The sequence below is a fragment of the Heliangelus exortis genome, chromosome 3 (genome assembly GCF_036169615.1).
Source record: "Heliangelus exortis chromosome 3, bHelExo1.hap1, whole genome shotgun sequence".
NCBI lineage: Eukaryota > Metazoa > Chordata > Aves > Apodiformes > Trochilidae > Heliangelus > Heliangelus exortis.
The window spans coordinates 8,181,168-8,199,763 of record NC_092424.1 but is presented as its reverse complement, the minus strand read 5'-3'; the positions used below and the strand labels follow the sequence as shown (position 1 = coordinate 8,199,763).

General features: G+C 36.7%; 1 protein-coding gene across 1 annotated transcript in view; it reads left to right on the top strand.

Annotated features, from left to right (window-relative positions):
* Positions 1 to 4,749, top strand: part of PLD5 (phospholipase D family member 5) — a 57,629-nt gene extending 52,880 nt beyond the window's left edge. The window contains exons 7-8 of the mRNA XM_071739093.1: positions 612 to 726; positions 2,715 to 4,749. Of these exons, the coding sequence (XP_071595194.1) occupies positions 612 to 726; positions 2,715 to 2,950 (351 nt within the window). The 3' untranslated portion in view covers positions 2,951 to 4,749. The remainder of the gene's footprint in view (positions 1 to 611; positions 727 to 2,714) is intronic.
* Positions 4,750 to 18,596: the final 13,847 nt, after the last annotated feature.

Sequence of the window (18,596 nt, the reverse complement as noted above, 5' to 3'; positions counted from 1 at the left end):
ATGGGAAAAAAACCAAAAAACAAAAAAACACCTCAGACTTCACCCTTTAGAGTAAAACAGATGCATTTCCTCTTGTCTGGTAAATCTGATCTCTCTATATTGAATTTAATCTTGAGAGGTTTCTAATATTCTGAAATCATCAAGTTTCCTGTTGGAAACTATGCAATGTGTCATATAAAGGTATTAATTCAGCTGTTAGTGCCTGTCCATCTGGAACTTGAAGCAGACTTCAAACCCCAGTGTCCCTTGATGAATGAGGAAATGAGTTAAGAAACATTCCTGGCTCTTTTTATGCAGAACACAAAGATGGGGATGTTTTTTTCTTGTTCATTTCATAGCCTTCATTATCTGGCAGTGTTATCACTTTTAGTATGAGGTAGAGATATAATTCACATAGTTCAGAATGCCAGGGCATAGTGAGTATCACAAACTATAAGAATTTAGTAAGGAATAAAATGTGCAGTGTTTTATTAAAATTAATGTTTGGCTATAAAGACTCAAGCTGTTCTGTACACTAACTTTATTGAATATAAGAGCTGAGAACAGACCATTGTGTTCTGTCCATTAGAGAATGGTTCTAGTTAACCTGCACTCCATTCTATTTTATGCAGAAATTCTTTGACCTTGAGGAAGAGAGTGCATGCTTTCTTAAAGAACAGAAGAACACCTCCCTTCCCAAATTAAATCGTAACAAATATATGGTGACTGATGGAGCTGCATACATTGGTAAGTAACTACATCTCAAGAAATTCTAGTTTGTAGCCAAAAGCCTGAAATTTGCAAATGAGGACTCTGCAGCTGCTGTGCTTGTTAAGTTAAAATAATTGTCATTTCTTTGGGAACTGGGATAAGGACTGAGCTTTGAGACTCTTCTTACATAAAGCCTCTACTTTTCCCTAAAAATCAGTTTCTAAAACAACGTTCTGCTTTCAGTATCTAAAACCAGACTGAAAATACAACACACTTTATGAAGCAGGAGTTAACTGGATTATTAACAAATTTTCTTGTTTCTGCAATGCAGTGAAGATGAACTGTTCTCCACTCCCCATATTATATTAAAGCCATGCTCAGTCCTTTTAAATACCATAGAAACGCTTTTCCTCCTCATCTTCTGAAGTCTTGTTCATTGTACTTTAATGACACTTCAGACACTCTCCTAACATTAGATACATATCTAATTGGTTTTTTGCATGGCACCTTGCAAAAGTTCATTACCAGTCAAATGCTCATTGAATGCAGGATAAAAACCACTTTTTAAAAAAATCTGACAACTAGACCTGTGCGTGAGCTGCAGGATGAGAAAACTGCTACTGAATTAAACAGTAACTCATGAGATTTTAAAAAGTCAAGACAGAAATCACGAATTACAATATGCCACAGCTTAAAGCCAGTGATTCCAGAGGCAGTGAGGGGGGACAAAGGCTGCAACCCAGAAGCACTTCCATGCTCATAAGAGAATGGAGAATTCCAAGTAATGTAGAGATGCAACCCAGAGCTATTCTGAAAACTGCACCTTGATAAGCTTTAAACAGATACACCTTCCTTAAGCTATCCAAATCTTATTTTTCATTTTAAATACTGCAGCTTATTCCTCTTATGTCTCCAAAATATTTTATTAGCCCTCCCCAGTTCTCTTTTTTATTCCACTAAAAATTCTTCCCTACAGCCAAATCAAATTTCAGTAACTGGTAGATTGTCTGCACTGAATGGATTCTTAGCCAAGCTGCTTTTTCTTTGCCATTGTCTTTACATCCTTAGATATATATAAATAAAAGAAACAAATTATCAAAGCTGTGTGAATGGAATACAAATGTATGTTAAGGATCTGATATATCTTTTACTTGAAAGCATAGGAAGAAATAGAAATGTCCCTTTAGATGGAGCTTCAATTTACCATACTTGACAACTTCAGAATTCTTAACATTTCCTGAAGCAGCTGAAGTGATGCTGAAAGTTGCTCAGATACTTTCATGTTTTATGTATGTTCAGATACTTGTTTAAAAGATGACCTCTAGCAACAGCATTTTTTTCTCCAAAATACTTCATGTGTTATAAATGTACAACTTAAGCAGTTCTAGATCTAGTGTAATAAAAAAGAAATAACTAAAACACTTGGCTTATCTGTTTTCCATTAATCAAATTATCATCTCTGTGGTTTATTCCCTTGGATTTGAAATGCTCATTCATTACCTTAGATTTCAACAAAGGTGGTAATATGTGACATAAAGGAGTAAGACCTATTTTTCTTTCCTGAAACAGTATTTATCAATGAGTAAACTGTAAAAGATCTATTGGTTTGGCTCAGTGTTATGTAGCAGCCACTCTCCATTCCATCTACTTTAAATTGTTTATAAGGCAAAAAAATACTCTCATTCTTGTCACTGAAAAGGATGATAAGGAAAGTAAATGGAGTAGTAATACAATATATGCAAAAAATGTGAGTTAGTTTTGAATAAGTAGAAGAACCTGCTTTCACTTATGAAGGACTAGAGCTGGTAAACTTCCAGAAATGATCTGCACTACACACTGGTTCATAATGGAGTTTTGTCCTTCCCAATCATACAGAAAACTTATTTCCATCTCTGCCCAGGTAAGCAGTGGGGAAAATGATATTGTATCATGTCAAATTGCCTTTAGGGAGATCATTTGGTGTTTGTCTGTTGTATTTTTTTTAATGTTAGAAACTCATTGTCTATTCCTGCCTTTACTTGTAGGTAATTTTGATTGGGTAGGAAATGCTTTTACGCAGAATGCTGGAGCTGGCCTTGTTATCAACCAAGCAGACGTGGGGAACAGCACAAGCATCATTAAGCAACTCAAGGCTGTTTTTGAAAGGGACTGGTATTCACCTTATGCCAAAAGTTTACAACCAACAAAAATCCCAAACTGCTTTAACCACAAACTTAATAAAGCAACATCAAATAAAACTGCCATGGGCAATGCGAATTAGAAAGACAATTTTACTGCTTAGTATGGCAATGAAGAGTTACTGTGGGGTGTAGCCCTCTTTCTTATTTACAGAAAAAAGACTTAAAAAACAAAGAGGAAAAAAAAAACAAAAAAAGCAAAAAAAAAAAAAAGTTTGGTTTGGGGGGGATGTTTTTAGGAAAAAGCACACTTATATAAAAACTGTCTAACTATATTGTCTATACTGAGTTATTTAAGACTTTCAAATTTGTTACTTCTGACACTGAATGTCATTTCTGCTTCCATGTCAATTTTAAACTTCTGTGTTTGAATTTAACTGCATGTGTCAATATTTCTGTTCCAGTTTTAGGACTTTCCTTAAGTGCCATCCTGGCTAGAAAGAACCTTGAGGTAAAACCAAGATTCAGGCTATGATATGGCATACCAAGATCAGTTATTATTGACATAAAAGTAGATTGTAGGTTTACTGTATTAGAAGGAATAAAGCAAACTTATATAAAGGAATAAGCAAACTTTCCCCCATTTAAATAATTCCCTTTACATAATACCCAGTCATGCAAATACTTCCTAGTACTGAGCATTTAGCTTGGGTATCACTTTCATGTTTTCTAACTAGCCTTAAAATACATTAGAGTTGTATGACTGGTAATTCATTCATCTCCTAAAAGTACAAGAAGGTTTTGAGGGACTGGCCTCAACGAATTCATCGTAATCCCTAAAGCCTCTCAGATAAATGTATTTTTTTATCAAAGCAATGTGGTTTCCTTTCCACATAAAAGTTATTTCCAATTATACTGTGTTTCATCTAACAATTAATATCTCTGGTTTAATTAGCAAAGACCTAAGACTTTTTTTTTTTTTTTTTTTTTTCTTTACTCTCAAGAAAATTTCTTCCCCAATTTAAATATTTATCAAGTGCAAATCTGCAGTTGCATGATGAACTATTATCAAACCAATACATATATAAAAATCAAATACTGCTTTTTTAGGAAGGTCAAGAGTTATGCAAAGTCATGCTGTAATTGTAGTTAAATTATTACGTAGTCGTTTCATTTGATGTTATGTGTGGAAGCTTTTTCTTAACTTTTACTTTAAAAAAAATAATTGTGAAATTACATTTTTTTTGTTAAAATGTCATCCATATAGGTGACTACATCAGCACAAAGAGAAACGTGATGCCTTTGGTTAGGCCACAGTTTGAGCTGGTGTTACTAGTGTGCCTCTACAAACAAAACTCAGTTGCACCAAGAAGCAACCATTCTGTAAAAGTGTGAACTTGCTCTTAAAAAAATTACATAGAAATATTTGACAACAGATCTATCTCCAGTGAGAGCTGTAATATTTTAGTTTCATAATAGAAATATATTATTAGTATCCCTCTTCTCATGTTGAAGAAATACGTCCATGAAAGCAAACTATGGTCTGCATTTTGTTAAATATTCTCAAAACTTTTGCAAATACAGAATTTTCTCACCTGGCTGCATGTTACTGAAGGCACACTTTCAAAGCAGTGGGGAAAAAGAGAAGGAAAACCGGCCATGTCCCAGTGTACTATTTTAATCTTAAGAAAAAGTTAAAAACCCACCTTGACTTTCAAAACCACAGGTTTCATTTACAAGGTCAAAAAAAGTTCCAATTTATTTTAGAGTAAGCACAGCTTTGGAAATTCTTATAAGGTAAGGTATGCACAGCTCCAAATTGCCAGCTAGAAACACACCATAAAAGTAGTTATGACTCCAAAAGGCACACTTTTGACAAAGAATGTTTGTTTCTTTTGCAATTGCCAAGATGTACATAATCTTACTGAAAATAATGACATTTTTTTTAAAAAATGTAAAGATGTCAACTTTGACAGACAAAGCCCTGCACAACTCTAATGCTCAACAGTATTATAATATTCTGATAAACACATGACATTTACTAGCCTCCTCCCACACTGACAGGAAAAGAAATTCTGACTTTCATATAAGAAACAAATATCTAAAAAGAAGTTTCCTGAGTTGCTACAAAGGAAAGATCTTTGTGAAGAGAAATTCCTTTATTTTTTCCTACTGCATATAATTTAAGAATACTTACAGCAAGGATGGGAGAGAGATCCCCAGCACTTAATTTATTTGTTGAGACTTTTATGTTCATTTAAGAAAGAAAAAAAAAAATAAATAAATAAAAATCAATCCAGAATAATTTTTGGTGAAATTTTCAACTAATTTATACCACTAAAGAATTTAGTCTTATGAATCAAAGCAAAAAACAACCCAAAACAAAGAGGAAAAAAAAATCTACCACCAATATTTCAACCAATGTGGTTGAAATATTTATATAGCTTCTGAGGTCCCCATGGATGGGTGACCTTAAAGCTCAAGATAAACTTAATACAGAGTCCTTACAGAAGATGCAAAAAACCCCAAGTAAACAAACAAAAAAAACAAAAAAAACAAAAAAACCCCACTGTCCAGAGCTGTTAATTTTAGCACCCGATTTCAATAAAATACAGGAATGGATCAATGTAATTTTTGCCCTCTTGCATTATGGATACCAGAAATGTTTCAAGTTTTTAAATTACATATTGAACAAATACTGGAGGATCTGAATGCAACATAAATTTGTCAGATAAAGCTAAGCTGTCTGTTCCAAAAGTTAGATTTAGGGATGAAATCAGACTGCAGGGTTAATCATTGACCTTCTATTTAGTGTTGCAAATGCATGATTCAGACACAGTATTTTTACTGGACAGATCCTTGGAAATACAATCCAGAATATTAACCAGATCCATTAGTTTACAAATGAATTGTTACTGTTCTGATGAATAAATTCTGGTGCTTTAGTGACTCTCCCCCTGCCCCTCAAAGTGCTGATATGTAAAAGTACATTTTAAAAGTGGCAGTATGTTCTGTTTTAATAAATGGAAGAGTTTGGGGTTTTTTTAACAAGTTTTAATGTGAAATAGAGGTCAGCCATGCTACAAATGGACTGGCAGACTCAAGTTTCATTTGTTATAAAGTAGGGACTGATATTTTAATAACTGTTTAGAATGGCAGCATCTCCAAAGTGGTACAGCAGGCTTTGGTCTGTTACATTAGCCAAAAGACAAAGTGCATCCTTGGACTTCAGCAAGTAGGAAATTAAAAATATCAGATTCTTTTCTGAAGCTTTTTTAGGAGATTCTAGCCAATTATTTGCTTTGGGTTAGCTCTCTTTATCTAGAAAAATCTACTTTAACTATATTTTCCACAGCAGCCCTGATTCTGGCTTCAGAGCCTTCTACCAATGAAAATAAATCTGGAACAAATCCATTACAGCAATTTCACATGGGTTTAGCAGGGATCAGAATCTAGACCAATTTCCTCTTGCTTTAGCTCTCCTGAGTATCTCCATTGCACAAGCTATTTCCAGATTTAGCAGGGATTTGCATTCAGTAGTTTCTCACAGGCATAATCCAAAAGATGCACTTTCTCTAACCCCCTCTAACTGGCATGGGTAACTCTGTCATATTAAAGGCAATTTCCTAAACAGAACGGCTTTATTCTTAAAGAATATAGACTGTAATTGTTGTTTGCTGCAAACATTTACTAGTGCCTTATTCATACAAGTTTTTGTTTAACTGTTTCTCACGTGAAAATCCTGCTAAAGATCTTGTATCTTGTACTGAGGCAGACTTTCAAAGGTTGCATATTATGATGTTTACAGGTGAGTACCTAAAACTAGAGTCACAAAAAGACAAAAACTGACTGTGAGATCTTGGTCTCACCCACAAGCATGTCTAAAGCTGAACATTTTTATTCAAACCCAGTTCTACAACTGAATTTCTCAAATTAGTTCTGTCTTCATTATCAAATAATCCACAATATAGCTGAATTATCTGTCTTGCCAAGGTGTAAAAATACAATCTAAAATCCCCCAACACCTGGCTGATCTCAAGAGTATAACCATAGAAATTCCTTTATGAACTGGGTGAAGTCCAAAGAATCACACAGTGGCTCCTTTACAAATCTTCCATATTAACTCTCAGATTGCTTTGGGCCAGATACTGTTTTTCTGCCTGACACAGATTATTCTCTCCTTCTTAGCAACCAGAAAAACATGATACAGCACAATGGCCATAGCTGTACCCTGACAAGAACAGATTTGGTTTTGTCAAATTTTTTTGCTCACCTTTTTCTAAAAGAAATAAATAAAATAAAAAAAATTTTAAGAATGCATCGTTGAACTGAATTTGGGGCAGTGCTGTAATAATTTTTACACAATAGAGGTGTTCCAAGTGTTCCTTCCAGTAAATGCAGGCTCTGCAGGTGGTTCAGAGAAAAGAGATGAAGAAAAAAGTCTCAGAATGCTACTTTTTAGACCTACCCATTATTCGCTGTTCTAATAGCTACCTAAATTCTGTTGTTGAGTTTTGCATTCATAAAAACTGAGCAACTAATCTCTTGTGAATGTTACCTGCCATTTAACCCAATCTAAGGAGAAATCCAGACAAAATATTTATAGAAATTTTTTGTGACTTTAGTGTGTACTTCCTGAAAATAGCACTGACTTTCTCATTAAGCTGGTAAGGACTTCAGCTGGCTATTCCAGTTCTTCAAAATGAAGTCTTTTATAAAAATTCCCATCCTGAGTATCATGCACTTGGCTCCTGAGAATGATCTTGTAGGGAGTGCTGTTATCTTAAAACCATTCTAGACTTAAAATCAACCCTTTGTTTTACTACAAAAATACAGACTCCATGTACAGTATATTTCCAGATGGTAATTTCTGGCACTGTGTTTTTCCTCTACTCCTTTCTATATGTATATATTAATGTTTTTATTTAATCACTGTTAATCCAATTCGATCTGTGTACAAACCAGAATGAATCCTTGGTATATTTCAAGTTCTAAACGATACCTCCTGAGTTGAATGCATCAGTAAACATTTTCCACTGCAGACTGTAGTAGCTCAACTGATACTGTAGAGTAAATGCTTTCCTTAGCTGCAGTTTTTCACTTTAATGACTGCTGGATGGTATTTATGAATTTCTCAGTGTTGAATCAGGTTGCTCTTGCATCATCACTTTGCACGGATGCCTTAGAAGCTTGCCAGACTAGCATGTAAAAGAGACCTTGTTCAAAATGGTTTAGACAACAAAAGAAGAATTCTTGTGGTTTACACACTGTGGATGCTGAATTCAGTAGAAAAAACTCCAGTCGTATAAGAGTGGAGCTTTCTGTTGCACCTCCTGTTTGGATTAGCCCCCTGCATGGGCTTTGAAGAAAAAAGTCTGTGAGAACTGTGTTTGAATTATATTTAGATCAGGAATTCATAGAGGAGCTGAATGTAGAATCCAGCCACACAGCAATTTAAATTGGGTTTTAATGTAAACACATTTCTATTCCAAATCCATATGCTACAACTGCATTAACACACCAAGGTTATATTTTTCCTAAATTCAAAATACACATCAAACAAAATTCAAGCTATGGTGGCCTATTTCTGAAAAACTTGTGAAAATTGGGTTTAAAGAGTGCAGTTCAATTCTGGCTACAAATTATTCTGTGACAGTCAATGGAGTCAGCTCTATTTTGTTCACCATAAAGTTTACACTGCAATTTTACAGTAAGACCCAATAAATTTTTTTAATCCTTTAAAATGAACATGATTGTTTTCCCTTTAAGAAGCCAAGTTGATGGCTGATTCAAGCTATAGAATAGAATGGAGAATAATAAAATGGCCACAACCGTATCCTTTTAAGGGGACTATTTTGTGCTCCTTTATGTTGCTTCGCCCCAAAAATGAGTAATACAAACAGTACGTATCATGATGGCCTTGCATGAACTCATAATAGGCATTGCACCTCACTGTAATATTTGTCCCTCCTGCAACACCCTAAAATGTGATAAGGGTAGAAAGTAAGGGCTGCAGTAGCTACAGAGGCAAACCAGCTTGAGTCAGACTGAGTTAATGAATTGGGTGCTGGCCTAAAAACTCTGGGCTATGCTCTCATTTCCCTGCAAAATCCTCTGTTTCTTATGCATCCACTTTGCTCTTCCCTATGAGTCAACTCCCACGGTTGTTTTCAGAACAAGGAGGGAACCTTTAACAATCACAGTTATGCTTCACAGAAAGAAATCATCATAAATAAAAGCCCATCAATTTCTGTGTAGTGGGTACCAAGAAGTGAAGCAATATTTGAAATAGGGCTCTTCCTTGTACTTCAGAAGTTCCTAGTGCTAGATATGTAAGGACTGACAACACAGCACAATTCCAAATTTCCCATCACATGCAACATTTGTGTATGTTCACCCAATGTGCAAATACAGGCAAGTCAGGCAGATACCATTTTGAACTCCAAAGAAACTGATGGAAACAAAGCACAAATATCATGCCATCAAATCTGACAAATCAATCACACTCGTATGAAAAAATAAAAAAAGCCTGCCAAACTATATAAAGTTCTTAAATGACTTAGCAGCTAAAATTATTTTAAAATGCAATTTTGAGGGACTTAACAGGGATTTTAATGGGAAGTCATCTTTATGTTAGAGATTAAAGGCATGCACCATTGTATGTAGCATTGTCTAAGCAAGACAGCATTTAACACAGGAAATTATAAGCTCCTCAAAGGGAAGTGTGTGGAACATTTTATTAACTGACTTGGCAACAAATGTTTCCAAGTGGATTAGCTCAGTATTCAATCACTCCATATTCCTTATTTGTTTTCAGATGGCACTGTAACTGTATTAATGATTTTCATGAAACTTGACAGAAAAGCAGGATGCTTCTGCAAGTAACAGCTCTTTCTTTCTAAAGGTCAGAGGGCAGTTCTCCTGATCTCACTTGTCCTCTCCTTGCCCCTTGCTTCTTCAGCAACCCAGGCCAGGTTTTTCACTTGTCATTGCCTAAGCACCAAAAAATCCCAAACATTTTCAGTTACCTGCTTCTTATGAAAACTGCTCAATATGTTTTTGCCCTTTGAGAGATCCCTCACCTAATTTGAGACTAGAGAAAGCATAATAAAGATGAAACCTATAATTCCAGGTGTCACACGTAATTCTTCACCTGGAGAGACACATATGCAAAATCTGAAAGAAGAAGAAATTGCAGGGTAGGGGCAGGAAGAATGTTTGGCAAAGTTTAAGCAAGGTAGAGGTTCCTCTGGTGATTCAAAATACCTCTCTGGAGGCTTCATTTTATTCTAATGTTAACCATCGTTTAACATACAACCAGATTTGTAAGAACTGAAATGTGCAGCTAATTCTGGCATAAAAAGATGAGTGGTCAAACACCCCTTTTCTTCAGGAACTGAATTAATTTCTTCATTTTGAAAGAGGGATGGAAGAGACAGGTAAAAATGGAAAATTAACAGTCTCCTTTTTTTAAGGAATAGCTCAGGATGCTTGTAGAAATAGAGCTGATAAGGCTTCTAAAAAACAAAAAAAAAAAACCCAACAAACCAAGATCTTACACATCCAACTCCTATTAATTCTCAAAAGGTGGTGCATACCTGTGGGAACTTGGGGCTCAAAGCTTAGTGGTAAACTATCAGGCTTCTCAGGAGAGCCTGTTTGCCACCTTCTCACTATTTTCAAAACAGTTGTGACATCTGCTTTTAACAGTTTCCAGATTCTTCAAATAGATTTCAAAAATAGATTATAAGAATTTTCCTGAATGTCAGTTCAGTAAGGAACCCAAAGATCCTAGTACAATTAAAATACATGAAAAAGCAGGATCAAAACCAGAAGGCATTCTCATTTTTGCCATCACTTAATGAAATAAATGAGAACTGGAAGGAGAATGAGAAGCTTAGGTAGTACCTCAGATTAATGACGTTGAAATTTATAAGCCAAAATGCTGTTATATTTGTGGATAATCCCCACATCTAAACTTCTGCTCTTAATATTACAGATGCAGTGAAGAATCTGTGAACCACCAGCCTTAATATGTTGTACATGAGGTTCATATTCATAGATGTTGATCTGTGGGTGTATACTGCTTAACAGGTAGGCAAAAAAATGGGGTTCTGTGTATATTTATACAGACCCCACTGGCAAATACCCATTAAAAAAGTCACTTCTCACAACATTTGTGTTGTCAGAGGTCTTAGTGAACAAACCTGGAGAAGGCAGAAAAGCAGCATCTGTGGCAGCAAGCAAGCCAACTGAAATAAACTTCAAGCCCATTTTCCAAGCACCAGCTGATACAGCAAAAGCACTCAGATGCCCTTATATCTGATTCCAAATGTCCTTGTATCAGATTCCAGTTGCAGAGCTGAGGCCTCCCCACACATACACATCCTTGGAGAGAAAAAAAGTACTATCTGTGCCAGAGGAGCTTGGGATATCTCTGGTACAATGACTTGTTCCACCACTGTCCTACTGTTAAATAAGACTGACAGGAAGCAGTACAGCTCTTTCTGGAAAGGGCCTCATGTCCCTTACCAGAAAATAGGAATATGCACATATAAAGATAATCAGAATAATGAACTACAAAAGTAAACTCCTGGCCACAGCACAGTACATTAATGTAAGAGATTCTGATAGCACATACCAAAGCCATCTACTCACCTTTTCATTCCCACATTTGTGCCAAAGCTCACTTTTTAAACAAAGGGCAACGTTTCTCTCTGAACTAAACTTTCCAAAGGGGTAATTGTAGGGGTTTTTTTTGTTTTTTTTTAAACAGAGAGAACAGCAATCACTGCCCCAATTCTCTCTCTTCCCTTTTCTTACTCCCCTTTTTCATAGGCAAATGTTTCTGTTGTCTCCCCCTATGCCTCTTGCCTTTTTCCTTTTCAAGCTATTTTCTACATGCTGTTTCTGAGTCCCTTGCTGATTTATACAGAGGGATGAATCGCTGCAACTTGCATCGTTGGTGCTGTAACATCTACAAGGTTACTTCCACTAGCTTTACCTGAGGTGCTCAGAAAAAGGAAGTACATGCACACGTTGTTTAAAGACACACAAATTACTCTACATGAAGACAAGGGGAGTCAGGGCAAGAGCAGAATACAGGCAGTACATGAAAAATACCTGGATGGGGAAAGGGTTTTGAGGCACACTCCTCAACCTGATTTTGCCTTGGCATGTCCAAAACCTCTATGGTTTTGGACCTGAGGACTTAGAGCCCGATGTTGCAAACCTCACACAACTAACATGAGCCTTGCCTCCAGGTATTTTGTTCACTGTAGTCCTGGTGTCACACACCAGGTTAACCTGCCAAGCTAGGTAACAACAAGCAAGTCATAATCACAGACAACTTCAAGCCACCTGACCTCAACTTTACCCTCCAGGTGGCATTTGGCCACACAGGAGGTCTGATTCTGATCTGGGGAGTTTCATCTTGTGACAATTAAGATGGTCCAAGCTCACCGTCAGATATACCACCACCATCTTCTAAACAGTAAATGAAGAAGGAAGACCTCTCTGCAAACATATTTTAGACCTCTGGGTGTGTCTTTGGCACTGCATTGTATTTCCCTAGGCATTCTAAAAGTAGCAGGAGTCCTTTGTAAAGTTTGCAGAGCAAAAAGGATATGTACTATATAAGGTCACTACTATACCTCTTCTAATGGAATAAAATATCAAATAGAAAAATCTGTCTAAACTTATTTTGAAAACTGCATGGCCAGCTTATGCAGTAGCTAGATATGTGGCAAGGTTGCAGTGTAACTCTCTAAGGAGAATACAATAAATATGCTTATATTTTTTGTTCAATTCAAGCATTGCGTAGTCTCCAAGTTCTACTATGAGAATTATGGATAACTTCTCATTATCCTACCTATTTCAAAACACAGTATTTATCACAGATGTGTACAATACAGTGGCATAGCTTAGGCCTGTTATATAGGTCAGTATCTGCAATGCACACCAGAACATAGTTTGCCACTGGAAATGAGAGTGGCTGCAAAATCTATTTTGGATAATCCAATTTATATATGAGGAAATCAATGTGTGGTCATTTCTAGAACTGTGACTATAAGGCAACAGCTGCATGCTTGTATATTTGATGAGTTTTATTATACTATATCCTTATATGAATGCCTATGCAGTGTAAATGCTTTAATATAAGATACTGAATGTTTTGGATTTTCTACACATTATTTTCTAAACGATGCTACATTTTACTGCATGTTTATCCATAATTTGTATTGCTATGAAGTACAAGCAGGAAGACACATGACTTTAATAACTTACACAGTGGCTTTTCAAATCCACTATAAAAACATGTTCCCATGTAAAGACTACTAATCTGGCAAGAAATGTGCTTCCTTTAGACAATGGGCATGGTTCACAGCAAAACCATGTAATTAATTTATTTTTTTTTTAAATAAAATCACTGAGTCTGTAACTGGGGCTATTGAGTCTGCTGCAAACCACTATGTCAATACGTTTTGATACCTTTGAAAATGTAGCTTACCTGGATTTGCTAGGAAAACATGGTCCTTATTCAAGTTGGAAAATAATGCTCTTATTGAAAGATTTCAAAACTGAGCAGCTGTTGTGTTTGGTGCTGCAGGATGACAATGTAGCAATCTTTTTAATTTTTGGTTTTTTATTAATGCTTTCTTCTGACTAAATGGAATGAGTTCATGTTATTTGATTGTGAACTGGGCCCACTGTTTACAGTATTACTACATGTAACCAATGTTTAATGTAATTAACAGAATCAAGCAGATTCATACTTTTGGAAATAAAAAGGAAAAAGGCTGACTTTGGTTTTGCTGAGGTTTTGGAGAGGTGACTTGGTACCAGTGCATATTAAACATAAGAAAATCACTGGCTGAAAAACTGATGGCTATGACAGCATTGTCAGTGGTAAACAATTATATTGCTGGAAAAAAAAGTTACCAATGGTATAACACTAAATCAGTAATACTTTAGTTTACAGCTATTTATTTAATGCTGCAGCATTGTAGCTATCAGTTTTCACTGCTTTGATATCCAAGGATTCCTGTTATTACACAAATGTATGTCATACGCTTAATTTTTTAGTTTCAGTACATTCATTCAAAGCAAAGTAATTCCTATTTCTTTGTACTGCACCAAAATAAAATAATCCTGTTTCAATATTTCATGTTTTCCTTACTCTTTCTGGTCTGCCAATGTTTGTTTCTATGAGGATAACTCCAGCTTCCAGTCTTCACTACATATCCATATGGAAGGCAGAGCTGACAACACAGACCTCCTGGGGGCTCCAGCTAAAGGCTCTGCAAAGTCTGAGCAGCACTGGCACTGAGTGACTGTGAGGATCAGCAGACCTCACAGCCATCAGAGCACAGGTCTTCTGCATCTCTGTCTTCAGTTTCAGACACACTACACTTAAATCCCATCAGCCTCTGCATCCCTCAGGTCAGATCCATCCTGAGTCTTCACATTAAGGAGGGTCTCAGGCTACAAAGATGTCTTGCTGACTCTATCAGTAGGGAAAACAGGGGCATGGCAGAAGCTTGAACAGTGCTATTGTGATTTTTTTATGGCTATAGCCAGGTATCAAACCAGCATGGCACTAAGTCCTCAGACAGATTTTACTGCTGGTGAAATATAATATTCCCAAAGACTATGTTCAGCCTGCCAACAGAATGCTAACACATCTCCAAGGGGGTTATGAGTTACCAAAAGGGTCAGGGTCATGTCCCCTGTAGCAGAACCAGCTAAATTAACTCATTTTAAGGACTTACAAATACCTCAAGAATCTCACCTCACATAGAACTATCATAACAGTATAGTCCAAGAACCTCTGCAGGATTCTTGGAAAAGAAAAAAGGAAAACCTCTTAAAAGTTACAGAACTGGCCATAAAAATTCATTTCTAACCAAAAGTACCATTTAAATCAATGGGATAAGTCAAGGGAACACCAGAAAAATAGGACATTCATTTCCATTCATCTTGGTACAGTATTTAGAGTTGAAAACACTCAAAACTTTAGGGATGGCCCCTTTAGAAAGGACAGTGCTTATATTAGCAGCAGAGTAAATACTATACAGACAAGGAAAGCAGCAAAGTCTACACCTAGTGATTTTCAGTCCAGGAGTACACTCCTGAACTCCTTCAGTTTTACAAAAATGTCATTTGAGCTACAAACACAAGATGGGTATGGCTGCAGGCCAACTTAAAAACAATGCTAAGGAGCATATTTTACAGTGTTATGGTAGCCACAACTTGGAATGCTGTTTTGGTTGCACACACAGTTATTTTTTTTTTAAGTCTCCAAACTGGCAGGAGAATCATATTTTTTAAAATCATTTTCTCAGTCACCTGACTTGGAGAAAAAGTTTGTTTTAAATGAATAAAGTGAATTTATTCAGCCATGCTGTAGAACCTCCAAAACTGTGCATGCAGCTACCTGACCTTTTTTGATCTAGATCTCAGTGCCTGCAAGGACATGGTGCAAAAAGAATAAAAGCCTGAATTCCATCACTGGTCTCTACTTAGGTCAGAATCAGTTTTAACAAATGAAGGCCAAAATTTTTCTCCCCATCACACATTTTTTACTGTTACAATGTCTCATCAGAATTCATGTCTCCACAATGTTTTGTATATATATATTGTACAGGGAGAATTTGACATGCATCCATCTTTGTGATGACTTCATGAAAGTCACTTGCACAGGCTAAATGAAAGCCTGTATGTTATAGGGCAACAAATATATTACACTTTAGGGAGACAGCAATCCAAGAAAATAAGCTGAATCCCAAGCTGCACCATGAGGGCAAGGGTATGGCAGGCTAGCATAAATGGGAGAGTAGAAAAAATAATGAGTCCAGAGAGAAAAGTTGCAGCATTAAAATTCCTAGCCCTTGCCTGCCTGGTCTCCTGGCACACTTTAGAAGGACAAAGGTTTCTTCAAATCCTTTACTTGATGAATTGCTGTACTGGGACTCTGACAGCAGAAATAGAAGCACAGAACTAAACACGGCAAGATGAGACCCCACAGTGACAGAACAGAAGCAGTTCCATTTTTCCTAAGGAACTGACAGCAACAACTCCAGCCCTGCTGATGTAGCTTTGGCAAACTTCAGCAAACACTTGTAGGTATTTGCTACACCCTTAGGTCTAAGTTCCAAAGTGCTTCGAGCCCCAATACTTCACCCAGTTTCTCAAAAGCTCTTTAATTAAATATCTGATGGGGTAAACCAAGTAAGAAAGAAGCTACAAAAGGCAATTACTTTTCTATTTTTACAACAGGCATTTCTGCTATACAACAAAAGATGAAGTAGAGACTTAAAATTTTAATAGGGATATATTATACCAATATACTAGAAGATACTGGCTTATTTACCTCTAAGTAGTCAAATGAAAGGATCAGAACAACCACTAAAACATCTGCTTTACTGGCAAATATTTGCAAATGGTCTGGTTTTTCTGTAAACCTAGGGTAAAAAATTTATTAGAATAATCTATAAATAAAATATAATAAGGAAAGAAATTATAAAATCTTCAGCACTTTGTCAGGAATGCACGTTGCTGCATTTGGCACATTGTGGCCAGACATATCACATTAATAATAAATGCCAGGACTAGAAGTTCAAACAAGATGGAACTTCTTCCATTACCATTTTTATTAGAAAGAGACTGAAAGTCAGTTCTCACAAGTTTTTATTTCCATACTCTATAATGGTGCTTTTTTGCAGTTCCAAGTTTTGTTAGCCTGTTTTGCATTTGATTAGGTGAATTATGTGGAAGAGAAATTTGCTATCATTATGGCTGCTGGAATGTGTACAGGAATTGAAAAGGAATTATATAAATAGAAAATAAATTAGTGAGAGGACCAGAAGCTCCTATCTGGAAGTGAGATGCATTAATATAAAGATACTGCTCAAGTGATCCCTCTTGATCTTTTCCCCACTTCATAACGTGTGCTTGTTTGTGTACACAAAAGTCCACTTCAGAATAAAGCAGATGTTCTAAGAAAGCCAAGACCTGAGGAAGGAAGTGCTAAGATTAGGCCTGACAATAATTTGAGTTTTCACAGGACCCATAGATCTTTACAAGAAACAAAAGAAAGTCTGTGCAAGGACCAGCAAATTTTCACTTGGCAGGATAACTAGGAATTTATTACAAAAAATAACCTCTTTAACATTTTAGCTCAGCTCTAGAGTCAAGTCAAAGATTTTTAGAGTATCAGTCCATCAAAAATAAGTCCCAGTTTCCCAAACGATATAGACAATATGTTGGGTAACTCCAAGCCCCAGTCTGGATTAGGAATTGTTTCCTCTGAAGAATAACACTTGAGAGATTGCCAAAGTCATAGCTCAGAGGAGCAAAAGTCAGTACAGTCATAGCTCAGAGGAGCAAAAGCTCACAAAAGCTCACATAAAGAATCTGTAAATTGGATTACAATCCCCAATTAGAGAAGGATGGTGCTACAACTAAGTATGGCATCATGTATTTTCATAATTCTTCATCTTACATGATGTCCAAGCTTAAGCAAAACAAAAAAAGATCTACTGAACACTACTTTTCAGTTGACAATGAGCAGCTGACTACCTGCCCTTCATCTAGAATCAGAGACTCCAGAAATAAAGCAATAAAGCCAAACAAGAAAAAAATGGGAATTTTCAATATCTCACCACATGACAGCATCTCCACTACATGGCAGCCACATTAGTACCACAAGGTGAAATTCCAGGAAGGTAACTATCAAGAAAGGGCTGTTAAAAAAGCAACCTCATTGCTATCTTTGCAGAAAACATAACCAATACTCACAACTGTTTGCTCACTGTAGATTCATAGGCACACCTGATTCTCCTACAGAATTTACCTTGTCAAATATTATGTAAAAACTTGGGGGTGGATAGGGAAACTGCACAGGCACTCAACTGTATTTTCATTTTAAATGCACTGCTTCCTGGACATCAGCAATACATTCCCAATTCTTCAGAAACAACCAGAAGGGCAAAAGGCATGGTAAAAATTGCTCCTGGACAATGACCAAAACCTACAGTTTAAGCAGTAACCAAACCCCTGGATCCCAGAGAGCTGCATGAGTCCTTACCTGAAGAAGCCTCTCAGACTTGCACAGTTCACAGTACTGCTGCTTCCACACAGTCCCTAAAAAATGTGAATAAAGAAATAACTGCAAATGCCAAGCTGAAATTTGGAAATAAATTCCTAAGCATATTCTTGTCAGTTCGGGGTTCAAAAACAAAGACCAGTCCAGCTCCTTGCCTGTAAAACAGTTGCTAAGTCGGTTCTACTCAGCTGAAAGCTATTGAGCTCGTTAGAGTTATCACAGTCAGAAGCATTACAAGTTAAATCAGCACAGGACCTTCATAGTAGAAACCTTCACAGTCCAGTTCAAGGGTTTCAATATTATTAATAAAATCAGTGCTCATTTTTTTGCACAGATTAGTTCAAATTAGACTTGTAAAAGCCTGCTCCTGAAAGTAGCATCTGCTCCCAGTGCATCAGCTCTACCACAACAAACACACTGAGAATGTTAAACCCACAGATTCAGGAGGCAAGCAACCTCTCTCCTAGGGTACACTCGATTACCAGCACCTGTGCAAAACGAGCACAAACAGCCAACACCCCAGTCAACACTTCCAGCCCCATCACTGCCCCTCCTCCACATGCAGCCTGCTAAGAGGCAGGGCCCTGCCCAAGGTGTCTGCTCCTGCCCCCTCCCCTTGCCAGGCAGCCCAGAGGAAACCCATTAACAGGAGCCAGGCACCTTCTACCTCTGCTCCCCTCTGC